The 24,400-nt window shown below is 58.4% G+C and overlaps 1 protein-coding gene across 4 annotated transcripts; it reads left to right on the top strand.

Annotated features, from left to right (window-relative positions):
• The first annotated feature begins 139 nt into the window (after positions 1-139).
• On the top strand, positions 140-24,400 carry TBC1D24 (TBC1 domain family member 24). Of its 4 annotated transcripts, XM_045459953.1 has the most exons (9): positions 11,849-12,134; positions 12,361-12,445; positions 15,828-15,926; positions 17,162-18,239; positions 19,374-19,532; positions 20,626-20,689; positions 21,615-21,710; positions 21,936-22,158; positions 22,528-24,400. In XM_045459953.1, the coding sequence occupies exons 4-9, from the start codon at positions 17,275-17,277 to the stop codon at positions 22,680-22,682; spliced, it is 1,662 nt and encodes a 553-aa protein (XP_045315909.1). In that variant the 5' UTR covers positions 11,849-12,134; positions 12,361-12,445; positions 15,828-15,926; positions 17,162-17,274; the 3' UTR covers positions 22,683-24,400. The 4 variants fall into 4 exon arrangements, with proteins under 4 accessions (XP_045315908.1, XP_045315909.1, XP_045315910.1 ...); XM_045459952.1 differs by lacking the exons at positions 11,849-12,134; positions 12,361-12,445 and adding an exon at positions 140-241; XM_045459954.1 differs by lacking the exons at positions 11,849-12,134; positions 12,361-12,445 and adding an exon at positions 14,699-15,073.

Below are 24,400 nucleotides of genomic sequence, written 5' to 3'. Positions count from 1 at the left end.
GGCTCACGAGCCCACGCTCCCCTGTGCCGGGACCCGACTCTGGCGGCCGCAAGCTCCAGCTGCCCCGCGGCGGGGCGCCAGCGCGCATGCCCAGAGCCCGCTGCGGCCGAGACCCGCAGGCGCCCGGGGTGGGCAGCCGGCGGCGCGTGCTCGGCGGGGGCGGGGCCGCATGCGCGCGTGCGCAGAACGGCCCGCGCTCAGTCGCACAGAGAGCTGAGGAGAAGCGGCGCGGCGGGCGGAGGTGGGTGCGCGGCCGGTGCGGCGGGCGGGGGGCGTGACGGCCCGGCACGGGGCCGGTTCTCCGGCTGTCACGGTGGAAGGGGAGTGCTGAGGGAGGGGAGGTGGTGCCGGGCTTCTGGGCCTCCGTCCCAGGCGGGGCGCGGGGGCCGGCCGCGGCTCAGGTCGGGGGTCCGGAACCCGCGCTTCTCGGTCCCGCGGCCGTCCGCCTGGCGGTGCCCGCCATCCCCTGCCGGACCCCGCGGACCGAGCGCCGGGCAGGGCGCGATGCGGAACCGGGGCCGACCTCGGCCCCGCCGGACCCCCACCTCGGGGGGCAGGGCCGGCGCCCCCCCGCCACCCCCCAATCAGCCGCGTGGTGGGTGGCCGGCCCGGGGCAAAGCGTCGGAAAGAGCTGTTCCGTGTCAGGCTTTTTCTCCGGGCACTTTCCGGCTCTGCGGGGGTAGGAAGTCCTCTTCTGGACTCGAAATTGCAACAGATTCTCTGATAACGTTCTGCCCTTGAAGACCTGCAAGTGCTTTCCTCTGGGCCCTCGGTTTGCCCCAGGATGACACGCCCGCCCACCTGCCACTGGTGTGTCTACCCAGCCTCGGAGCCCTCGGCTGGCTGGGCTGCTGTGCCAGGCGGCGGCTGTCCTGCAGGCCTTGCCGGCAGAAGGAAGCATTTCCACAGGGCCCCGGGCGCTGTGCTTTTCTGAGCCTTGAGTAAGCACAGCTGGAGGGCAGGGATAGGCTGCAGCTGGTCATGGTTTTTTGGGGCAGGGGTGCTGGTGGCTTGGCAAGAGGTTTTCATTGATGACCTCACTCAGTGCAGAAAGGGTCGCTTTGGGTCTCCTGGATTGCCACTCGTTGGCCTGACATTAAAGGCCAAAGGTTGTCTAAGAGCCACCTGAGCTGCGGGGAGGCACAGGTAGACTGTTAGGTTAGCCGCGTGCTCAGGAGGCATGGGCCTCGTGGCTGTGATGCTGCCGTTTCCGTGTTGCCCCAGCTTCCGATTCCTAGCCAGGAGTCTGTCTGCCTTTCTAGGGCCAATAGAGGCAGTCCAAGGTGGTTTTTGTTATTTTGATGTATGTTTGCTCGGGAGTCGGCAGGGATTTCCAGGCAAATGCAGAAAAAATAAAGCACCCCTTTATTTGGCAGATGTAGCTTGTTTCCTCCACTGGAGAGCGAGGTTTCCATCTTCCCTCTCTGTCCCTGGCACATAGCAGCTGCTTGTAAACATTTGCTTCACTGTCTTGGAGACCAGCTTGCAAGGTCTGTTCATTTTAGGGGATCCAGTCTGGGAGAAACCACCCCAGATAAGAAGAGATGAAGAAATCTCACAAAGGTTTAACAGTTCTCTCTGGCCAGTGGTATGACCCTCATGTGCACTTCCTTTCATGCTGGAGGTCGGCCATCTAATCTTCTCAGCCCTCAGATAAAGCCTTTACCCGAAGTGCTTATCGGATGGCAGGTGCTCTGTTTAAAGCCTGTCTCTCCCCGTGGACAGGGCGAGGGCCATGTCACATTCATCTTTGGTCCCCTATTGTCTGGCATGGAATGGGCCGGGGGGCGGGGGGTGGGGGGGTCTCTCTGAAAGGCTGTGAAACGAACCGAGATGCTAAAACTAGTTTTCGTGTGGGTTAAGGGTGACCTTCGGGGAAACGCAGACGCCATCTAGGCAGGTTTCTCATAACAGTCATAAAATTCACCCCCCTGAATCCGCAAGTTCCTGTGCAGGTGGGCCTCGTGGGCTTACGCTGACCACTGCTGCCAGGACTGTCTGGCAGGTCGAGTGACCTTGGGCACACCGTGTTGCTCCTAATTCTCGTTACCATCTGAGCCAGCCTCAGAAGAGGGATTTAAGTGTTTGCTTTGAGATGGTTTCTGCTTTAAAGTACATAAGAACAATGAAGCAGGTTATAAAAAAGCACTTAACATTCACCCTGTTCAATGTTTTACCTGCTGAGGCATACCTTTCCTGTTATGACAACTCCGCTTGTGGAAGAAAGAAGCCCTTTCCGATTCAAAGCAGCAGCTTCAGTGGCTGTTTCAAGTGTCACTTTGCAAATGGAGATAATATCAAAGGAAACAAACAGGCCAAAACAAAACAAAACAAAACAAAAAAAACCCCCAGGGCATTTTATGAAGAATCCACTTGAATTTCTTTATTTGGTAACTGTCATTAAGCTTTCAGCACAGGTTTACCGAAGTCATACTTCACCTGAGGAGGCCGTGTGCCCATGTTCTGTGGCTACACGTTTGGGTGGCCAGCGCGCCGCCAAAGGTGGACTGGGGTTTGCGATGGAAAGAGAGGGGGTAGCCTTCTGCTGGCCTTTGGTAGGGACTCTGGAGAAGGACGTGAGCTACGTTTTGGAGAACAAGGAGATGATGGAGATGATGGATGTGGCAAGGCCACATGAGGGAAAGGGCCTTCCGGGCGAGGGGGCAGCGTATGCCTGCCTGAAGTCACAAGGGCACAGCTACTTCGCAACCTGCTGTTGCAAGAAGGGTGGTGGGGACTCCAGTAGGTGGAGCGAAGAGAGGAAGGTGAGGCCAGAGAGAGCGAGGCTGGTGGCAGGTCGGAAGAGGCCTTGAGTTCCAGGCCCAAGTGTGAATTTTACCCTGAGAGCAGTGGGAAGCCACCAGGATATCTTGGGGTTGTGTGTGACTGATCAGATTGTGTCCTCCAGGGGTGACCGGGCGTCGATGGCCATGGTGGGTTGGCGACGGGTGGCACAGAGTTGGAAGCCGCCCACCTATTGGAACGTAGGCCCAGCACAGAGGAAGAGTGGTGGGGGACAGAAAGGAGAGCGGGCCCCTGGGACAAGTGGCTTCAGGGCTGGGGAGGGTCAGGGAGAAAGGAGGTGTAGGGAACACTCCCAAGATTGGGTGACAGCATTTGCCATTGCCATGACACAGGCAGAGGGTGCCAGAAGGAGGCTGGCTTGGGGGCAGGTAATGACATTGAGTTTGCAGATGCTGAACTTCCCAGTAAGTAAGGCTTCCCGGCGGCAGGTGGGTATATGTGGATCTAGAGCCAGGGAGAACGTCCTGGGCTCGACCGTGTTTTGGGGACTCCTTCCGATGGTGCTGAAGCCACGTGGACTGGGGTGGGCCTCACCAGGAGAGTGTGTGGAGTAAGCAAGAGAAGAAGGAAGTCTGGAGACAGCTGGTGTTTTCTCATACAGCAGCGGGGAGGTGACAGTGGAAGTCTAATCAATAACCGCTTGCCTTTTGGGGCCTGGGGGCAGGATAGTGGGCTTTTTATTTGTCACAGAGCCCCAGTTTGTTAGTTAGAACGAACGAATGATCTCAGCGAAATGTGAGAGTCTAGAGGTGCAAAGTCAGATGATTGATTCCAAGGGCCTTCCTGGTGTTTAGTTGCCTTTTGGGAAACTTCCAGATTGTCACTCATCTCAAAAGACTCGTTTCTCTCTAGACCAAGGGTTGGTCCTCTTGGAGCATTCTCTACAGTTAGATCTCTGAAAAACACTTTTTCTAACCATGAAGAATGCTGAAGAAAGTGTTTTTCAGATCCAGAGACGCATTCAAAGTTGCAGAAGTCTCAGGGTCCCCCTGCTGTCCTTCTGGGACCCCGGTTTCTGTGTGTTACATCAGCATTGGCAGCAAGCGGGACTTGGGAAAGACTCTGTCGAGGATGCAGAGGGCATGTGTATGGTGCTGCCTCCCACACCTGGGGGCTGAGGGGGAGAGGGTGGGGAAAGGCCAGTGTTGCAAAAGGAGCCCCTACCTGCCCTCAGGAGTCATGTGGCCCCACCGGGCTGGAGGCGTAGGCCCCCCCAGGGCTGGGCTGGCCTTTGGATAAATGCACAGGGGGCTGTTAGCCATTATCTTTGCCTCTGACGGAACATGCTCTTCACTTAGGGCACCGGAGACAAGATCTCGTTGTGTCCTGTGCAGCTCTGTCCCCCACTGCCTGGCTGTGGGACCTTATCAGTCTCCCCTGGGTATTGCACAAGGATCTGCTGGCACAGGTCACGTGCGAGCACTCATGGGCTCTCCCTCCATCCCACCCAAGCGTGCCCTCTCCTTTTACAGATGATTGGGAACACACTGTGCACAGCTTGGCTTGTTTCCCATCATCTGAAACTGTGTCTGCCTAATTGTTACACGCTTTTAATTGGGTACCCCTCGCAGTGAGGGTTGTCGTTTACCTGTGGGTGATTCTGTCACCAATCAGTGCCTTACTGTTAGTGTTCTAGATGGAGCTCCTTGGCTGCTCCCGCCAAAAGCTCACCTCACCTCTCTGCCCCTTTAGCCTTTGCTTGTATCATTTTGCCAGCATTCCCTAGTCATTTTCAGTGATTGCTTTTCCAACAAGGATCCTTCTAGCCTTCGTATCTTGGTAGAGCTGCCGGCCTTAGAAGGATCCAGGTTTATGACTTGATTCCTCCCGCCTTTCCGGGCTGGCCCACCCCTCGCTGTCCAGCAAAGGGGAGCAGGTGCCTCCCAGTGAACCCCAGGGCTCATTCTTGGGCCCGTTGGCTTCTTGGAGCCTGTATGGCTGGTCTGTAGAACTGTCTTGTCATCCACGCTGTGAGTGACGATCCCTGCCCTGCCCTCTTCAACAGCTGAGGGGTTCACTGGCCCCGCAGCGGCTGTGTTCCAAGGCCCTGTCCTGTGCCTGTGCTGTTGCTGCTGCTTCCTGGGCCAGGACTGCCTCATCCTTCAGGACCCAGCTGAGGTCCCAGACTCTCTGTGCTTTCCTCACGCCTGTGCCTGGGTCGGTGTGGTCAGTCCGTTCTCGTGGTCCCACAGGCAGAGGCTCGCTGAGAATTTGCATCTTTGTATTCTAGCATTGGGTAGTCTGGCGTCCAGGAAGTGTTTTGAATACCTATTTAAATCATTGTAGCTGCAGGACTCCCTCTTGCCCCAGCTTTGTTGTCAGGTCTAAAAATACTTGCTGAGTACCTGCTCTGTGGCCAGCCGTCTAAGGCACACCTGTCCCAGGCACCGTGTTTGGAATTCAGACCAGTCAGAGTTCTGATGCTGCTGACGGGGGCGGGGCTCTCTTCTGCTTCTCACTCTGTGCTGCCCTGGGGGTGTTCTCCCAGACCTGTTGGGAGAACCCTGTTTTGCTCAGAAGGTAAAGATCCTGAATTAACAGAGCCCCATTCGAACCTCAGCCCCTGCCTGTGGGCAGACCAGACCAGGCTGGGGGAAAGGTGTTTTGCCCCCCAGGGACACAGGGAACTGTTTTGAGTGGCCAACAGGGACCTGTTCCTTGTCCCATGCCGCAGGCTCAGATGCCATTGGTGAGACCTGCATTTGAACTTCTGCCTGGAAGACAGGCAGACAGGCCAGCCAGCTGTGCTAAGATCAACGCCTCGTGAATGGTCACACCCCTTGTACCTGGCACGTGCCCTCTGTTGTGTGCCAGCAGCAAAGCGCCCACTATCAAGTTCCCCAGTCACTGGCCGCCCGGCGGTCATTGTGCAATATGCCAGTTGCCATTAATATTTGAAAAATCCCTGTGTTGTGTCTCCGGGCTGCCACAGAGCACAGCCCGCTCTCCTGTTGTGCGAACATGCCTGCTGGGAAGGTCACACGCGTACAAGTTGGCAAATGCTCCCTCTTGTTATTTAGAATTAAATTTTCTTCTTGGGCTAAAGCAGTTTGGGGTTTTTCTGAGTCTCCATGTTGCTTTCTCTTGTTTCCTCCTTCCTGGGGACGCTGGGTGTGGTGTGAGGTACCCAGGTTCAAAAATCACCGTGTATTAGAAGAGCCGGACTCATAAGCAGGTAGGTCATCACAACAGCGTGCCAATGCCAGGAGGGGGTTGACTTCAGTGAGGACGCCCTCGGCCCTGCCTGGGAGGTCAGAGAAAGCCCGTGAAGGAGGGGGCATTTGGGCAGAGGCGGGAAGCAGGTCGGTGTGTCCTGCCTGGTCCCCTTCTCAACGGGGCGCGTGCGCCGGGCTGGGTCCCACGGGAGGGTGCGGCCGGGGAGGCTTTCCGCTGCCGTCCAGAGGTGAGTTGTGAGTTGCTCAACAGCGGTAGAGACGCTTAGGAAAGCAGTTGGAGTCACAGGACTTGAGCTCACAAGACGATTTCAGGCTGAGAGGAGTGTGGACCCCTGCGAAAGCCACATTTAAGAGACGGGGAGGAACGAAAGCGGGAGCTGAGAGGGGAGCGGACGGACACAGGAGGGAGAGGAGAGATGAGAGCAGTGGGGTCCCCCGCGCCTGCTTCAGGGAGATAAGAGCCCAAGGGTGTCCTTGCGAGAAGGGAGGGGTGGGAGATGGGTACACCCTGCTCTCTCCAGAAGCCTGGCTGGGAGGGAAAGAAGAGGAGACGGAGCTGGAGCTGCACAGGGGCTCTTAAAGCAGAGAGGGGGCGCTAAGGAGGCAGGTGACTTGGGGTGCCCAGGAGGTGAGATCCAGGGCCAAGGTGCGGGATGCAGCGTCAGGTGGAGAGGAGGGACAGCAGGAGGGCGAGGGCCACAGGCGGTGTGCAGCTGTCGGCTAGTGTGGAGGGTAAGAGGGTGCCGGCCGGTGGCTCTGAGGGCCGTGACCAGGGCAGCATCATCTTTTGCCTCTACGGATGGTGTGCAGGGCCGACTCCTCCTGTAGGTGTGCCTGGCGCCTGAGAGAGCGCACCAGGGGCTCGGCGGGCAGGTCTAGGCTGAGTGGGCGAGGAAGTAGATCGAAGAGGGGCTGCTGGGTGAGGGGAGATGGAGTCACGACGTGTGGGGGCGGGGGGGGGACAGTAAAGAGCGCTTGGGTGGGGTTCCGAGAGTAGGGTGCTGGTGACACACCATCTCTGGGTGGAGCCGTTTCAGGGCTGACCAAGATGTGGATGAAGCGTTAGAGATGTAAAGGCTTCTAAAGTTGGGGATCATCAAGCCAAGAGTGCCTGCTGTGCCCTCTAATGCCCTGCAGCGAAGCCTTTGAGCTGGGATGAGTGCGAGTGGGCAGGGTCCTGGGAGAGCCCAGATAGAGGAGGACTACGTCCTGGGAGAGCCCAGATAGAGGAGGACTACGTCCTGGGAGAGCCCAGATAGAAGGGGGGCAGGGTCCAGAGAGCCTAGATGGAGGGGACAGAGTCCAGAGAGAGCCCTGATAGAGGGGGTGGGGTCCGGGGAGAGCCCAAACAGAAGGGGGTGGGGTTTGGGGAGAGCCCAGATAGAGGGTCCTGGGAGAGCCCAGATTGAGGGGGGGGGGGTTCATGTCTAACCCAGATGGAGGAGGGCAGGGTCTGGGGAGAGCCCAGACAGAATGTACCCAGACAGGGTACATTCGGGGAGAGGGTGACGAGTTGGGTGTTGTGTGTCACAGACAAGTTCCAGAGCAAGAGGAGGTGGGAGTCGGGTGGGTGAATGCGGGGCAGCACAGTAAGGGAATGTGGGGGGTCGGTGACCGTGGTTTCCCCAGTGGACCACGCCGTCACCACCAGCCATCTGCACGATCAGGAGTCCTCCTACAGCTGAGGGCGAAGATGGGAAGATGAGTGTGCCCCACCCAGGTTCCAGACAGTGTCCTGTGTCTTTGTCCCGTGGCCTCTGGCAGATTCCTGGGGGGGAACGGGGCATTTCCTGGCCTCCCGACAGACGGGTGGGAGGACTGGACCTTGTGAAGAAGTCAGATTTGACTCACACTTGAGAAGAATGTTCCAGAGTAGTGGGAGACGGTGGTCATGGCCCACCTTGGAATATGCCCCACTCCAGGCCTGCTCCAGTGCCCAGGCCTATCCCTGCCCCTTTGGGTTGTGTGAGCCAGACAGCCTCGGGGACATGTCGTGACCCCCCACCTCCTTCCCTCTTCCTTCCCCGGAGGCTCTGCTTCCCCTCCCATGCGGCTTGTCTTCCCTGCCTGGCCCGGTGGCCTCTGCACTCGGAGCATCTCAGTCTCAGGCAGCAAACACATCCCGTGATGGTTCTGTCTTTCTGGTCCAGACACCCTGGGGGGCTGGAGAGGGACGGTGTCACCTCTGCGTGCCCGGCTCTGGTGCCAAGAACGTGTCAAGGGGCTCCTGGTTCTGCTGCACCCTGGCCTTTCTGCAGGCGCCACCTTGAGAGGGAATGATGATCTCTAAGGCTGAGGGGCCACCTAGAGATGGGGAAAGCTCTGAACTCCACTCGGGGGCACTGCCTGGGAAGGGGACCAGTTCCCTGTCGCGTGGAGCTCCGCAGGCCCAGAACCAAGCACGTCACTGCCTCTCCCTCCCCGTCCTGCCGTCCCTTCTCTCCTGGGACTCAGGGCATCCGTGCACGCGCATGCACACGCAGCTGGGGCCACAGCCTCCTCCTTCTCCGTCCTTTGTTTCCTGGTCCCGCTCCCTGAACAGATGTGGGATTGCTCAGGCTGTGGAGGAAGAGCTGAGACACAGCTGTGACACCAGCCGCCCTGTCCTGTGCACGGTGACTAAGGCCCAGCAGGCCCAGCCCTGGCAGCCTGAGCTGTTCTGTGGTGGGGGTGGGTCAGGATCCTGGTGAGTGCCTACTTCCCTCCGCTCTGCCAACTCACCCCTGCCTTGGGCCAGGTTCTCTGTCCTTGGCTTGGGTCTCTGCCTTGGGTCACCTCTTCTGGTGGAGTCCACTGCTGGGCAGTGTGTTGGGTCCACTCAGGGGCTGGCCTTATCCCACTCCTTCTCATGCCTCTTCTCTGGACTCTGCCCTCCTTTCTCAGCCACCAGGGTTTTTTTTTTTTTCCAGCCTGTGGATCCGATTGGGCACCTAGGTGGCTCAGTTGGTTAAACGTCTGACTCTTGGTTTCAGCTCAGGTCATGATCTCACGTTCATGGAATCGAGCCCTGTGCTGACAGGGTGGAGCCTGCTCGGGATTCTCTCTCTCACTCTCTGCCCCTCCCCTGCCCTTGAGTGTGCGCATGCTCGCTCGCTCTCTCAGAATGAATAAACTTAAAAAAAAAAAGTGGCTCTGGGGCGCCTGGGTGGCTCAGTCGGTTAAGGTCCAACTTTAGCTCCGGTCACCATCTCACGGTCCGTGAGTTCGAGCCCCGTGTCGGGTTCTGTGCTGACAGCTCGGAGCCTGGAGCTGCTTCGGATTCTGTGTCTCCCTCTCTCTGCCCCTCTCTGCTCATGCTCTGTCTCTCTCACTCTCAAAAATGAATAAATGTTTAAAAAAAGAAAAGTGCCTCTGATCATGCCACCTGCTGCTGAGACTCTCCTAGAGGTCCCCCTTGCATGGGGTGATGTCCGGTCTCCTAGTGCAGGTGGCACGCGGGGCCATCGGCCAGCCCCCTCTTATCCCAGCCCCGGCCACTCACCACCACCTGCATCAGCTGCCCCATGTGCCCGTCCCCATTCCTGCACCTGGCTGACTCCCCATCTCTGTACGCTCGGGGTACCATCGCCCCTGCTGCTGTGCTCGTGTGAAGTCTACACCTTGCCTCGGTCATCTCCCATTGCCCTGCCTGGCCTCTCATGGTACAGAAGAGTCATGTCAACACAAGTTTGTCAAATGAATAAAAATTTGGGGTGAGGGGAGCCATGGTGTGCTGGACCCCTGGGAGGCACGGCCTGGGAGGAAGGCACAGCACCCAGTGTCAGTGAGTGGTTACGATGGAATCACCTGGGCTTCGTGTGCACACCTGTGTTTGTCATATCCAAGTGTTGTGGAAAATCATGTTCCCCACCCGAGAGGTGGGAAATGCAGAGGTCTCATGACTCATCAGATCCTGGGTGGTGTTTGGGGACAGCAGTGAGACCCTGAGAAGCTGGCCCTGCATGTGCTGAGGAGGGAGAGCCTGGGTGGGGCTGGCCCTCCAGGTGACTGTCCACTCCTGAAGTGGGAGATGGGTGGTGGGCACAGCAGGGACTGGGAGCTCCCTGGAGGCTGACAGACCTGGGATGGACCACCTTGTGTGGAGGACTCAGGGGCCCCTCTCTGTGCCTGGTGTCCTCATCCATAACGTGGAGCCAGTCCCCACACTGCTGACTTGTCAGGGTTAAGGGAGATAGGAATGCAAAGCAGAAGCCATTGGCAGCCAGCCGCTGTGGCCCCTGAGGACCCGGGTGGGATGGGTCCTACCTGAACAGGTGGTGCCAGGGGCTTGCTGCTGGGCATCTCCTACCCCGCCGTCCCTCCCGCCGTGTCTGCTCTCCCCTCTCATCCAGCTCCTGTCCACCGGGCCACCGTGTACCCGGCAGACCAGAGCCACAGGTTTGGGGCGCCTGGGCTCCTCCACCCCAGGCCAGCACCTTCTCTTCCTGTTGCCCTGGAGGGCGGAGTTGATTTGACTCCATGAGGTGTACCCAGTGAGGGTGTTTGCTTCACAGGAGCTCCTTCCCCAGGAACAGCCACCCTGGCCCCGGGGCCTGTGGGAAGGGCTCCCCCCCCACCCCCCCCGCAGGTGCAGCGGATCCACCAGAGCCTGATGTGAACTTGACTTGGCACTCAGGATGGTGTACGTGGCCCGAGGGTATGGTGGTCACCACGACAGGAAGGGGAGCTGGACCAAAGTGTCACCAACATAGCAATATAATATTTGGGGGAAAGAGAGGTCACACGTTTCCACTGAGAGTTGTGTTTTATTTCCGTTTAAGAAATTGTTGCTTCCTATTTACAGCTACCCTGAACTCTGAAAACAGGCCCGGTGTGTATGAGGGAAAGGGAAGTGAGAGCACTGGAAGAAGGGGCTTCTAGGGGTGGGGGAAGCAGGCCATTTGGAGGGACTGTCCCTGAAGAGAGAGCAGAGGACTTGTGTGGGGCTGTGGGAGAACATACCCCACAAGGAGGAGCCATACTTGGGCCCCCCTGCAGGACCGATCGCGTGTTGACCCACCAGGTCCCCGTCACTCCCCAAATGGCTCTGAGCCCGTGCCAAGCCGGGAGACCCTGTGGGGTGGTAATGAGAAGCCCTAGGGACATCTGAGCTGCCCTGCGTGCCAGGCTAGGCGGAGTGCTTTCTCTGAGCCGACTTAGTTAATCCTCACAACAATTGGCACATGGGTTGGATCGCCTCCCTTCCCCGATTCTGGCTGCCCTTACAAGAAAATCCAGACTCCTCCCCATGCATGATCCGGCCCCTGGATGTCTCTGTGCTCTTCCCCTTGCTTGCTGTGCTCTGGCCATACTGGACGCCCTTCTCTTCCTGGAGCACACCAAGCCTGATCCTGCCTCAGGGCCTTTGCTCTCCACATTGTGCATGGTGACCTTTCCTCTGCCCTCCCGGCTGCTTCCTTCTCGTCACTTCAGCTCAAATTGGGAGAGGTCCACCCCGGGCACCCTAATAAAGTAGCTGTCACCCTCCAGACGTGCTGTGTCCCCAGTGTCTGAGATGATCACTGTCTGCATTTCTTGTGAGTCTAGAAGGATGATGAGTGGAATTTTTTCTATTTTCCCGGAGTTGCAGACTAGGCCCAGAACCGAGGACAGGACACACAAAATACTTGCCTCCATTCCAAGTTCAGGGAGCTGCGGGCAGCTGGGGTCAGCCTCCTTGCACAAGGCTGATGGAGAGGTGTCCCCTCAGAGAGCCAGCCCCGCCCCCACCTCATTCTCCTGCTGAGAGTGGTGGGGGGGGGGTGGCCTTTAGGCAAGTGCAGTGTTAGTGGTGAAAAAGCATACCTCCCTCCCCATCTGGAGGCCCAAGGAAGGCGGGGTTCCAGGGCACCTGCTGGCCATCCCCCCCTCCTCCCCGGGCTGCCAGAGCACAGACGGATGAGGGGAAGTGAGTGGGGGTGTGCCTGTCTGCACGGTGCCCTCACACCCCAGCCAGTGAGCCCTGAGGGTGAGCGGCAGGGGCTGCACGAGGTGGGTCGTATCCGTCGGCTCCGTGTCTCGCACTGGCACCCGCCGTTTGGGGAAGAGGCATGGCTTGTGTGAGGTTCCTGCAAACAAGCACCAAAGCTGGACTTGGAAGGCAGGCCCGACTGATCGAAAACCGGGTGGTCTCTGCGTTAGCTCCTGCCTCCCTTCTGTGCCCCTGACCGCCAGGTACAGATGGGGGACGTGGAAGGGATGTGGAAGCGTGGGGAGCAGGTGTGGCCTGGTTCCTGTGGGGAGGGGGGGAGGGGGGTTAGCCACAGGTGCAGGGGGGCATGGGGAGGGGTCCCTGCGGAGGGGGCGCAGCAGCTCCAAAGCTGACCTCCAGAGCGTGATGTTCGACTCGATGATTTTAAATTTTTGGTCTGTCTCCTGCCCTCTGGCTTCTCCCTCCCAGCAGCAAGCTTAAACAGTGGAGCCTGGCTGTGAATGAGTGTATCTGTCAATCTAAGGAAAGGGCTTTGCGCGATATGCACTAAAATGTGAGTGGTGATTCTCTTCAGGTACAAGAGCAGGGACAGTTGGGGGGATAGCTGAAGCAGGACTTGACATTTTTGTTCTGTAATTTCGTATTGTTTGCCTCTTTTTTTTTTTTTTAATTTTTTTTTCAACGTTTATTTATTTTTGGGACAGAGAGAGACAGAGCATGAACGGGGGAGGGGCAGAGAGAGAGGGAGACACAGAATCAGAAACAGGCTCCAGGCTCTGAGCCATCAGCCCAGAGCCTGATGCGGGGCTCGAACTCACGGACCACGAGATCGTGACCTGAGCTGAATGAAGTCGGACGCTTAACCGACTGCGCCACCCAGGCACCCCTTATTTGCCTTTTTTGTTTAAAAACAACAACTAAGGAAACGACCCTGGAGCTGGTCTTACAGATGCCTGAAGATGTCACCGCAAACCTTGTTTGCCCGGCCCCAGAAATGCCAAGGTCTCTTTTTGGGTGGGGACCTCAGGAGGAGGCCTGTGGGGGTCCAGGGAGCACTTTCGGGGTCTCCTGAACATGTCCTTGCCTCGGAGGCCCTGAATCCAGAGTGTCCCTGGGTTACTTGCTGTAACGCTTTGTCTGCTTCTCGCTGAAGGTCCTTCTGAAGGAACTTTGTAGGTGCGATAATGGTTTTTGGAGTTTCCAGTTTAATATTCAACCCGGATGTGAGGCCAGTTGAATGAGGATTGGTGCCGTCCTGCCTGGATCTTGTTCTGTTCATAAACATGTTTATTGCCCCCAGAGGAAGCTGCTGCTTTTCACGCAGACAGGGAGGGCCTGGGGTCCCCTTTAGAGGATAATGGGCTCAGAGCCTAGAATGAGGGATGGAAACCCTACAGGTGGGGTGCCTGGCTGGCTCCATCGCAAGAGTCTTGATCTCGGGGTTGTGAGTTCGAGCCCCACACTGGGTGTAGAGATTACTTTGAATGAATGAGTACATACATACATATGAAAAGTATAGGTAGTTTGCACATGGGGACTGTGGGGTGCAGCCTGGGTATGGCTCTGGGGGTTCACATAGGCCCAACCGTCAGGGCCTGGGGAGGAAGGGGTGCCCCTGGCTACTTTCCCACCTAGGATCCACCCAGGCTCTCATTAAAGCTTCCTTTCTTCTGAGCAGGGAGACTCCAGCCCAGCCCCACACAGGGTCCTGCTGCGGATGAGGTCCTGCTGTGAGATGTGTTAAATGGGTGTTGTCACAAAACCTTAGTTTCCTGCTGTGGACTAGGCACTTCCGCTGGGACCTGGTAAATGGGTGTTGTCACAAAACCTTAGTTAATCTTCCCTATGGGGAAGCTCGTATAAGAGCAGTGACGGGGCTGGGAATGCAAGCTAGTGCAGCCACTCTGGAAAACAGTATGGAGGTTCCTCAAAAAACTAAAAATAGTACTACCCTACGGCCCAGCAATGGCACTACTAGGCATTTATCCAAGGGATACAGGTGTGCTGTTTCGAAGGGACACATGCACCCCCATGTTTATAGCAGTGCTATCGACAATAGCCTAAGTATGGAAAGAGCCCAAATGTCCATGGATGGATGAGTGGATAAAGAAGATGTGGTATAATGTACAAGAGAGTATTGGTCGGCAATCAAAAAGAATGAAATCTGGCCATTTGCAGCTACGTGGATGGAACTGGAGGGTATTATGCTAAGCGAAATTAGTCAGAGAAAGACAAATATCCTATGACTTCACTCCTATGAGGACTTTAAGAGACAAAACAGATGAGCACAAGGGAAGGGAAACAAAAATAATATCAAAACAAGGAGGGGGACAAAACAGAAGAGACTCTTAAATATGGAGAACAGAGGGTTACTGGAGGGGTTGTGGGGGGGGGGATGGGCTAAATGGGGAAGGGGCACTAAGGAATCTACTCCTGAAATCATTGTTGTACTATATGCTAGCTAATTTGGATGTAAATTTTAAAAAATAAAAAAACAAGTTAAAAAGAAAAAAAGAGCATTGTCAGGGCACGTGGGTGGCTCAGTGGGTTAAACATCTGACTTCGGCTCAGGTCATGATCTCACAGTTTGTGGGTTCAAACCCCACATCGGACTCTGTACTGACAGTTTAGAGCCTGGAGCCTGCTTCAGATTCTGTGTCTGCCTCCCTGCCCCTCCCCCACTCACGCTCGCTCTGTCTCTCTGTCAAAAATAAGTAAACATTAAAAAAATACATAAAGAGCAGTGTCAACTGATACGTATCCAAAAGAGCCAGAAGCCGGGACTCCACCAGACCCGGGCACCCGGTGTTCACAGTGTTACTTACAACAAATAGCTAGGCGGTGGCCGCAGCCCGTGTCCACTCAGAGATGAGTGGGTAAGCACAACGTGTTCTGGTCACACAATGGAGTATTATTTGGCCATAAAAAGGAATGAAATTCTGGTAAATGGGGGGGCAGGACACGTAGGTGGAGTGCAGAGGTATCTTGGGGCAGTGAAACTACTCTGTATGATTTTGTAATGAGGATATGTGTCGTTACACATTTGTCCAAACTCCTAGAATGCACACCGGGAGCAGACCCTCATGAATCTGCCGATTTTAGGTGACAATGACGTCTTAATGCAGGTTACTCAGCCGGACCAGATGCCCCGCTCCCCTGGGGGGTGTTGACGAGGGAGCGGGTATGTGTGAAATCTCAGTACCTTCCTCTCAACTTTTCTGTGAACCTGCAACTGCTCTAAAAAATAATCTTAAAAAAAAAATCCTGATACATGCATGCTATAAACGTGAATGAATCGGGGTGCCTGCGTGGCTCAGTCGGAGTGTCTGACTTCAGCTCAGGTCATGATCTCATGGTTCGTGGGTTCGAGCCCCTCATGGGGCTCTGTGCTGACAGCTCAGAGCCTGGAGCCTGCTTAGGATTCTGTGTCTCCCTCTCTCTCTCTGCCCCTCCCTCACTTGTTTTCTCTCCCTCTCAAAAATAGATAATAAACATTTTAAAAAATTGAAAAAAAATAACCTAGATGAACCTTGAAGGCATTATGCTCAGTGAAAGAAGCTAGTCACAAAATGACAAATGTGTGTGATTTCACTTCTGTGAGATTCTTAGAGTTGTTGCCTTGGTAGAGACAAAAAGGAGAAGGGTGGGCTCCAGGGGCTGGGGGAGGGGGAGTCCATGCGTCCTGGGGGCAGAGTTTCAGCTGGGAGGACGAAAGGGTTGTGGGGACGGTGGTGGTGAGGGCACAGTGTGACTGCACTCCCTGCCACGGTTCCGTAGACTCAGAGACGGTTACCCTGGTAATTCTACACGTGTTTTCCCACAGTGAGAAAAACCACACTGTACCGAGGGGCTTCTCCCATATACAGCTTTTAGGCTATAATTCTTTAATTTCCACTCCACGTTTTTAAGGTATTATTTCCTTTTTGTATTTTCAGATGAATGTTACAGACGCAGGAGAAACTGGAATGATCTTGCCATCTACTGAAACTTGCTGAAGCAAACCGTTATGACGTCTCCGGAAAGGCTAGTCTGAGGTACATGGGCACACGCTGCTCTTGGGTGTGTCAGCACACCTTTCCTGTGTGCAACGTCCGCCTGGATCTCACCAGTTTCCCGTAATGGAGAGACAGCACCAGACCCCCCAGTGTGATACTTCTGGCTCCTGTGGACCCAGAAATGTCTTAATTTTGAAGCAGTGACACCTTCTGTTTCTTTCTCAGCCCTCCCGTTTACTCCCCCACAGCAAGTCTTCTCTGGAAGGCCTACCTGAAACTCAGCTGGCGTTTCTGGAAAGTTCAGGGCTGGCCTGTGGCTTCTGACCCAGGGCCGGTGGGGCAGAGCAGTCGTGTGGTGCCGTGCTCGGCGCAGCTGCAGAGGCCTGGAGCCTTAGGGAGTAGACACTGGGCAGCTCTTAACTGGCTGGGGTGCTCTTGTCCAGCGAGCCCCCCCTGCCCCGGTGTTGAGGGGGAAGGAGGGCTGGGGGGCCCGCCCACACCCGGCAGAGAGTTGTCTTCAGCAGGATCTGGCTGGCCTAGCCCTTCTGGGATCTGAGCCTTAGGCTCTCATTACTCAGAATCTGTGTGATCTACTCCAGTAACTGCATGAAAAGAAGTTCTACTCCAGAGTTCATAGTGACTTCTCAAAATATCCACTCATCTTGTTTTTCTTTAAATGTTTGTGTATTTTGAGAGAGAGAGAGAGAGAGAGGGCGGGAGGGAGAGCTAACAGGGGAGGGAACAGAGAGTGGAGGAGACAGAATCCGAAGCAGGCTCCAGGCTCCGAGCTGTCAGCACAGAGCCTGACGGAGGGCTCGAACCCACAAACCGCGAGATCGTGACCTGAGTTGAAACCAACAGTCAGGCGTTTAACCGACTGAGACTCCCAGGTGCCCCTCCACTTATTTTAAGTAGAAGCCCTCCTAATACTTCATAGAAAAATGAAAATAAAAACATGCTCATGCTCTTTAAAATGTGAACTTTCGGGGCGCCTGGGTGGTTCAATCGGTTGGGCGTCCGACTTCGGCTTAGGTCACGATCTCACAGTCTGTGAGTTCGAGCCCCGCGTCAGGCTCTGTGCTGACAGCTCAGAGCCTGGAGCCTGCTTCAGATTCTGTGTCTCCCTCTCTGTCTGCCCCTCCCCTGCTCATGCTTTGTCTCTCTCTGTCTCAAAAATAAATAAAAACATTAAAAAAATTAAAATAAATGTGAACTGTCGTATATGGTTAATATATAACCTATGCGTACATTAAGCCTGACTTTCAATCCGACAGGGTACAGGATGGCAAAGAGGTCAGCAGCAAAGCCTAGGAGACGGGGCTGGGGGATTTAGCTGCTCCGTGCCTCTCCCGGCAGCCTGGGATCCCCGTGCTGGGCGCCCCGCCCCATGGATCCCCCGGGCTACAACTGCTTTGTGGACAGAGACAGGATGGACGCGGCCGTGCAGGACCTGGGCCCCAAGGAGCTGAGCTGCACCGAGCCGCAGGAGCTGAAGCAGCTGGCTCGCCAGGGCTACTGGGCCCGCAGCTACGCCCTGCGGGGGAAGGTGTACCAGCGCCTGATCCGGGACATCCCCTGCCGCACGGTGACACCGGACGCCAGCGTATACAGCGACATCGTGGGCAAGATCGTGGGCAAGCACAGCAGCAGCAGCCTGCCCTTGCCCGAGTTTGTGGACAACACGCAGGTGCCCAGCTACTGCCTGAACGCGCGGGGCGAGGATGCCGTGCGCAAGATCCTGCTGTGCATCGCCAACCAGTTCCCCGACGTGTCCTTCTGCCCCGCCCTGCCCGCGGTCGTGGCCCTGCTGCTGCACTACAGCACGGACGAGGCCCAGTGCTTCGAGAACGCCTGCCGCATCCTGGCCTGCAATGACCCCAGCCGGAAGCTGGTGGATCAGAGCTTCCTGGCCTTCGAGTCCTCCTGCATGACGTTTGGGGACCTGGTGAACAAGTACTGCCAGGCGGCCCACAAGCTGATGGTGGCCGTGTCAGAGGACGTCCTGCAGGTCTATGCGGACTGGCAGCGCTGGCTGTTCGGGGAGCTGCCCCTTGGCCACTTCGCCCGCGTCTTCGACGTGTTCCTGGTGGAAGGCTACAAGGTGCTGTACCGCGTGGCGCTGGCGATCCTCAAGTTCTTCCACAAGGTGAGGGCTGGGCAGCCGCTCGAGTCAGACAGCGTGAAGCAGGACATTCGCACCTTCGTCAGGGATATCGCCAAGACCGTGTCTCCTGAGAAGCTGCTGGAGAAAGCATTTGCCATCCGCCTCTTCTCCCGGAAGGAGATTCAGCTCCTGCAGATGGCCAACGAGAAAGCTCTGAAGCAGAAAGGCATCACCGTCAAGCAGAAGAGGTAGGCAGGCCCCTTGGGGCCTTGGGTGTGGCCCGCCCCTGGGCAGGTGAGGGGCCCACTAGGGTAGGGCGTAGGCGGGATGCGTCCTGGGGGCTGGGGCCTGAGCTAGTCCTGCCAGGCTCCTGGTCTGCCTCCTGGCAGCCAGCCCTGCGTGGATAGGAAGCCATGGGAGTGAGGAGGGGGCCTTCTGGCTACAGCCACTGGCTGCTCAGGCAGCCGCGGGTACAGAAGGCGCAGGGAGGGTCCTGCCTTCAGGGTCGAGGCCGGTGGCGGAGATGGACGCTGGATGCTGACCATGGAGTCAGAAGGTCTGGCGGTGGGCCCGGCTGACTGCCTCAGATCATTTTAAAGCAGCCCCTGCTCTGTCCCCCACCTGGGGTCTGTGCTCCCTTGCCGGCTGCTCTTGCGGCTGCTGGGTATGTCCCCCTGCCCTGAGTACCGCCCCCGGGAAGCCAGGCTGGGAGGGGCCCACGGTGTCCCAACACCATCTCGGCATGACCGAGCCCTTGGTGTGGAGGCCTTTCTCCTGGGCCAAAGGCAGGTTCGTCCTGGCCATCAGTATTTGCCACTAACCTGTCCTTGTCTGTTTTATTTTTCTTCCTCTTCTCTGTGTCCGTTGCTTCCCCCTGTTTTTCAGTGTTTCACTTTCTAAAAGGTAGGTCTGGAAACCACATCTTCATTCCTGGCTTTTCTCCATCTCCCGTCCTGGCTATCCCAGGGCCCAGCTGCTTTCTCTGGCTCTTGGGGCTGGGTTTGGCAATGCTGCCTTAAACCCTGGCTGCTCTTCAAGCTGTCTGTCTGTCTGTCTGTCTGCTCAGCTGCCTCAGACGTGCTGTCTGTCCGTGCTTGGCTGGCTCTGAAGCATTGTCTTGTCAGAGCTGGCTCACTCTGTGTCCCCATTCATTAGAGAAGACGTGCTTCTGTCCCCACCCAGGCTGAGTGCTCTCCCCTCTGTAGCTGATGGGAGCGGGGCTCCAGGGCTCAGCGCCATTCCCCCAGTCCCGTTTCCTCGGGAATAGCAGAGAAGCCCCCTTCAGGCATAGCTCATGCGAGAGGCTCCGCAACGCTCCCGGGCGGGGGGCGTGGCCAGGGCCTGGTCAGGGCTGCACTCTGAGCCCTCCCCACTCTCCCCAGGCAGTTTGTGCACTTGGCGGTGCACGCGGAGAACTTCCACTCAGAGATCGTCAGTGTGAAGGAGATGAGAGACATCTGGTCGTGGGTCCCTGAGCGCTTTGCCCTCTGCCAGCCCCTCCTGCTCTTCTCCTCGCTGCAGCACGGGTACAGCCTGACCAGGTAACACCCGGGAGCCCGGCAGCGGCCCGAGGCACGGGCTCCAAGGGCCTGACACACGGGAGGACGGAGCAAGCCGTGGAGACACCCCGGAAGTGTGGGTAGTGTCTGGGGATGGGCCCCGGGATCTACCTGCCTTTTCCTCAGGGGCCTTAGAATTGAGAGCCCCTTTTTCTGGGCTTCTCCTACTCCCCGGCCACCCAGACTTCAGGGGTCGCTGCCCTGAATACACAGCACTGATCCAGGCTCCTGTGTAGGTGTGACGACCCTGGGAGGTGGAACCCCCACACAGGAACTTCATCCTAGCACAGGAAGACCTGTGGCGGCAGGCCCTGGGCCCCTGCTGCCCAAGCCCCACCTGGCTGGTCCACAGCTGAGTCCGGGGTGTCCCTGCCTCCCGAGGCAGCTCTGCCAGGTTTGGCCCCAGTCAGCCTTAGATGGCAGGTCGCCTCAGGAGCTTCTGGCTCAGGTCACAGGTGACCCCACAGAGGTGACATAGGCAGAGCTGTCCCAGCCCACATGACTGTTACAGCATAGCTAAAGACACGTTCACCTGGTCCCTGCCTCTGTGCTGTGTGGGAGGCCTGCTGTGGGACAGCCAGGCTGGGCTACCAGGGATGCCATGAAGGCTCCGGGCACTTGGTGCCACCAGGATGCTGTGTCCAGCCTCCTCGTGCACTCCGTGTCCCACAGGCTCAGGCGCCCCCCCCCCCCCCCCCGCCCCCCGGGCACCTGTGAGCTTTCCGAGAGCAGGTTCCTCGGGTTTTGCTTCCCTGAAGCTCCTGACACGTGGCTGTGCCCGCTGAGGGCCGTCCTTCATGCAGCTTTTCCCCATATCGCAGCAGCGCTGACGGGCCTGGCCAGCTGACTGCTCGGCCCTGAGGCTGCCAGGCCCGGGCTCTGTCTTGGCTAAGAAATGTCTGGGCCAGGGTGCTGCCGGGTCCTTGGCCACCACACCTGGTCCCCAGGAGATGAGGAAGCACAGTTCCCAGACCCGTCTCCCCCAGACAGCCTGGGCTTCTCAGATGCTGTGGGCGCCAGATTGCTGTGGCCAGAGGTGGCACGGAAGCCTGGCATGTGTGGTCTTTGCCCCCAGGTTTTATTTCCAGTGTGAAGGACATGAGCCCACCCTCCTGCTCATCAAGACCACGCAAAAGGAGGTGAGGAGAGGCCCTTGCCACTAATGAGCCTTGGGGCGGGGGTGGGGTGTCCCCCTGAAGCTTCCACCCAGGCTTCCTTCTCTTAGGGGCGCAGAGTGGAGCCCACCCTCCACAGAGAGGTGAATCCAGCCTCTCCATCTGACCCCCAACCACCCAGGGCCTCTCGCTTCCCTGGGGGCTCCAGGCCCCTGCTGAGCAGCCTGGTGGCACAGAGCCTGGCTTCAAGGAGCGAGCCCTGCACAAATACCCCGTGAGCAGGGCCCTGCCTCCACCCATGACCGGCGACTCTCAGGGCCCTGTCCTCTGCTAAGTGCCATCCTAGGGGCGTGTGCATGCGGTAGAGGCTCCTGGTTCTGTGGCTCCCACACCTGCACCCACGGGAGTGGTAGGTTCCTCACTCGGTTCCGGGTTCCGTGTCTGGGATTCCAGGAGGAGCCTGGGCGTCTGCACTTTAGCAGGTGACTCACTGTCAGACGCTTCGGGCAAAGCCTGCAGCCACACCGCCTGCAGCCCCTCCAAGGACTGAGTCGGCACTTTGCTGGCTGGCTGGAGGTTAGGGAACATTCTCGAGCAGGGTCACCTCTCAGAAGCTTCTGTAAGGGGCATCCCTGGGGTTGATGCCCAAAGTCAGAGTGTGGAAGTGGGCTCATTCCCATGCTTGAGGGCCAAGGAGGGAAACAGAAATATCCCAAACACGCTGATGATGGCGGAGGCAGCCACCCACCCACCCTCACCGCCCGCCCCATGCCCTGCAAACTCTGACCTCCCCACCCCACTGTCCACCTCCACCCTTTGCCCTCGGGCACACCAACAGCGCCCCCTATCGGTGACCACCACGGGGGGGGGGGGCGGTCCCCAGCAGGCTCTGAGTGAGGGTGCTCCTGCAGGTGGGGCACAGCCTCACACCACCGGCCTTTCTCCCCAGGTGTGTGGGGCGTACCTGTCAACAGACTGGAGTGAGAGGAACAAGTTTGGAGGCAAAGTGGGCTTCTTTGGGACGGGAGAGTGCTTCGTGTTCAGGGTGAGTGAGTCCGGCTGGGGGCCCTGCTCACGAGACCCTGCCTCCCACTCCTCCTAGTGCTCCCCCCACAGAGTGCCTCCCCACGTCCTTCTTGTTTGTGATCCATCGACTGCACAGGCGAGCCTCATCTGCATCTGCCCGGTGCAGTCGGCTCCCCGGCCCGGGCCCCGATAAAGACTGGTGGGGGGCGTGTGCCTGTGACTCACGCTGCCCTTCCGCCCTCAGCTGCAGCCTGAGGTCCAGCGCTACGAGTGGGTGGTCATCAAACACCCGGAGTTGACCAAGCCAGTGTCCTTGGAGGCCGCTGCCGCTCCATCCCCTCTCGGCCGCCCCACATCCTCAGACCCTGCCGACCGCCTCTCGCCCTTCCTGTCCACGCGGCACTTCAACCTGCCCTCCAAGACCGAGTCCATGTTCATGGCTGGGGGCAACGACTGCCTCATCGTAGGTGGGCGCCTCCCCGCACTCCAGGCTGGGCTCCTCCCTGCCCTCGGTCACGTAGCCCAGGAGATGGGTGCGAAGTCGTGGGGGGTACTGAAGCCCCTGCCGTGGCGGGTGCCTCATGTGAGGGACAGGCAGAGGAAGAGAGCCGGGACTGTTGGGGCTGGAGTGGATGCAGGGGTGGGAGCGGGGATCGGAGGGTGCACGGTGGGGGCCCCAGCCAGGGGGACTGAAGGCCAGCCCTGTGGTTTTAGAGAAGTCTCTGGCAGGGCTGGGGCGGGGTCCCCATCCAAGCGGGGCTGCTGAGGAGCAGGAGGAGAGCCTCTAGGGGGCAGTGCTGGACAGAGGGACAGACGCTGACCCCGGCATCCCACAGGTGGAGGGGGCGGCCAAGCGCTCTACATCGATGGGGACCTGAACCGGGGCCGCACTGGCCACTGCGATACTTTCAACAACCAGCCCCTCTGCTCTGAGAACTTCCTCATCGCTGCCGTGGAGGCCTGGGGCTTCCAAGACCCCGACACCCAGTGACAGGCCTGCGCACGTGGGGACGGAGCGGTCACCGTGGGGTGGGGGTGGGGCAGTGGCCCCCTCTTCATGGGGCAGGCAGTAAAGGAAGAACCCCCCTCCGTGTGGTGGGCAGAATGTGGGTGCAGCTGGGGCTCTGGTGCTGGGCCGGGAAGGGGTGCCCGGGCCTCAGCTGGCTGAGCCTTGCCCTACTCAGACCTACGCAGACTTGCTTGGACTCAGGCCCTGCTTCTCTGTGGAGCATCCTGTGCCCAACGCCTGGAAGGGGCTACATCTTGCAGCCCCTGAGTCTTAGTCCCTTGGTGCGGAGACGGGGACTCCAAAAGGCAGAAGGAACCTTCCGGCAAGTGTGGGTCCATGGCGCCCCCTGCTGGAGCCTGTTAGCACGGCTCTGAACGGAGACCTGAGGCTGCCACCTGGTGGGCTGCTGAAGGCCCCCCAGGAGAGACAGACGCCTTGGCGGCTGCCCCCTGTCCATATCCCCTCCCACTGTCCAGGGCTTCTCACCCAGTGTCCTCTTCTGGTGCTGGCCTCCTCTGGCCGCCTCTTGGACAGGAGCTGCAAGGTGAAAGAGGGAAGGGCAGGATCTGGGCCCCTCCTGAGGGAGGGAGAGCCGGAATGATGCAAGGCTGGAGAGGATGTTATGTGTCCTCGTGTTTCAGAGCCTGACGCTCCTGCGGGGCCTCTCTGTGGGTTCACAACTGGAGAGGCTGCCCAGGACGGCCCAGGGACGGGCCCTCTGCCACTGACCCCAAACCCGCCAGCTGCATTTCCACAGGCTTGTCCAGAGAAACCCAGACCCCTGGGGTTTTCTTCAGCCTTCCTCCTCTCTGCGGGAGAGGGGGGGGCCTCCTCTGCTCCCCTCGGTCCCTGCAGTGGCCCCAGGATCCTGTCCAGACTCCTCAGCGTGGCATGCTCGTCTTTGTCCATCCCCACGGGCCCAGGTTGCCGGGCCCCCCTCCCCAGATCCTTCCCGCATGGCACCTTCACCACATGCCTCTCTGTGCGCCTCTCACAGCCCTGTGTCTGGCTACACAGTGTGGTGTCCTCGTGCTGTGGCCTGTCCCCCACTCCCCTGCCCCACCTGGCTCTGCACACGCCCTGCAGACTGTAGGGACCACGTGCAGACTTGCCAGGGGGTGCTGTGGGGAGTGACCTCCCACCCCATGCCCTCCCTCAGCTGGTCCTGAGGGCCTGGGCACCCGGGGAGGGGGCGGGAGGGGGGGAGCAGACAGACAGACACCCAAGCAGCCGTGCTGGGGGCTTTGGCAGCCTGGGCCACAGGTGCTGGGGTCCTGGCCCCCACGTGGCTGCAGCCAGCCTCTCGGTGTCCCCACGCGTGATGCCTCTGCTGTCTCCATCTTGCTTGGTCCTCCTGTGGGGCACTGGCCCTCCTAGTTCAGTCTCCTCTGAGCCGGGCCGCCGTGGCGCAGGAGGAAGGACCAGGAGCCCTGTGTGGCTTCAGGCAAGCCCGTGGACCTGCCTGGAACCCATTTTCCCCAACCGTAAAAAGGGGCCAGTCATCCTGCACCGCTGTCCCCGTGGGACTGTTCAGAGGTTCTGAGGGGGGCCGTGTGAGTCTCCAGTGAGTGGAGAGGTGCCGGGAGGCAGTATCACAGTTCATCCCCCCCCCAACACACCACGGCAGCCCTTGCCCCCCCAGCCCCAGCCCTCCTGTGGCGCAACTTTGGTGTTCATTAAACACGGTCTTGTTACATGAA

Source organism: Leopardus geoffroyi, chromosome E3 (genome assembly GCF_018350155.1).
Source record: "Leopardus geoffroyi isolate Oge1 chromosome E3, O.geoffroyi_Oge1_pat1.0, whole genome shotgun sequence".
Taxonomy (NCBI): Eukaryota; Metazoa; Chordata; class Mammalia; order Carnivora; family Felidae; genus Leopardus; species Leopardus geoffroyi.
The sequence above is the reverse complement of the archived record's forward strand: the minus strand, read 5'-3'. Positions and strand labels throughout refer to the sequence as shown.

Coding starts and splice junctions, on each gene's coding strand:
- TBC1D24 (XM_045459951.1), top strand. CDS start 17,275: ATGGATCCCCCGGGCTACAACTGCTTTGTGGACAGAGACAGGATGGAC. Junction 21,711..21,935: donor GAGAGTGCTTCGTGTTCAGG/GTGAGTGAGTCC, acceptor TTCCGCCCTCAG/CTGCAGCCTGAGGTCCAGCG. Junction 22,159..22,527: donor CAACGACTGCCTCATCGTAG/GTGGGCGCCTCC, acceptor GGCATCCCACAG/GTGGAGGGGGCGGCCAAGCG.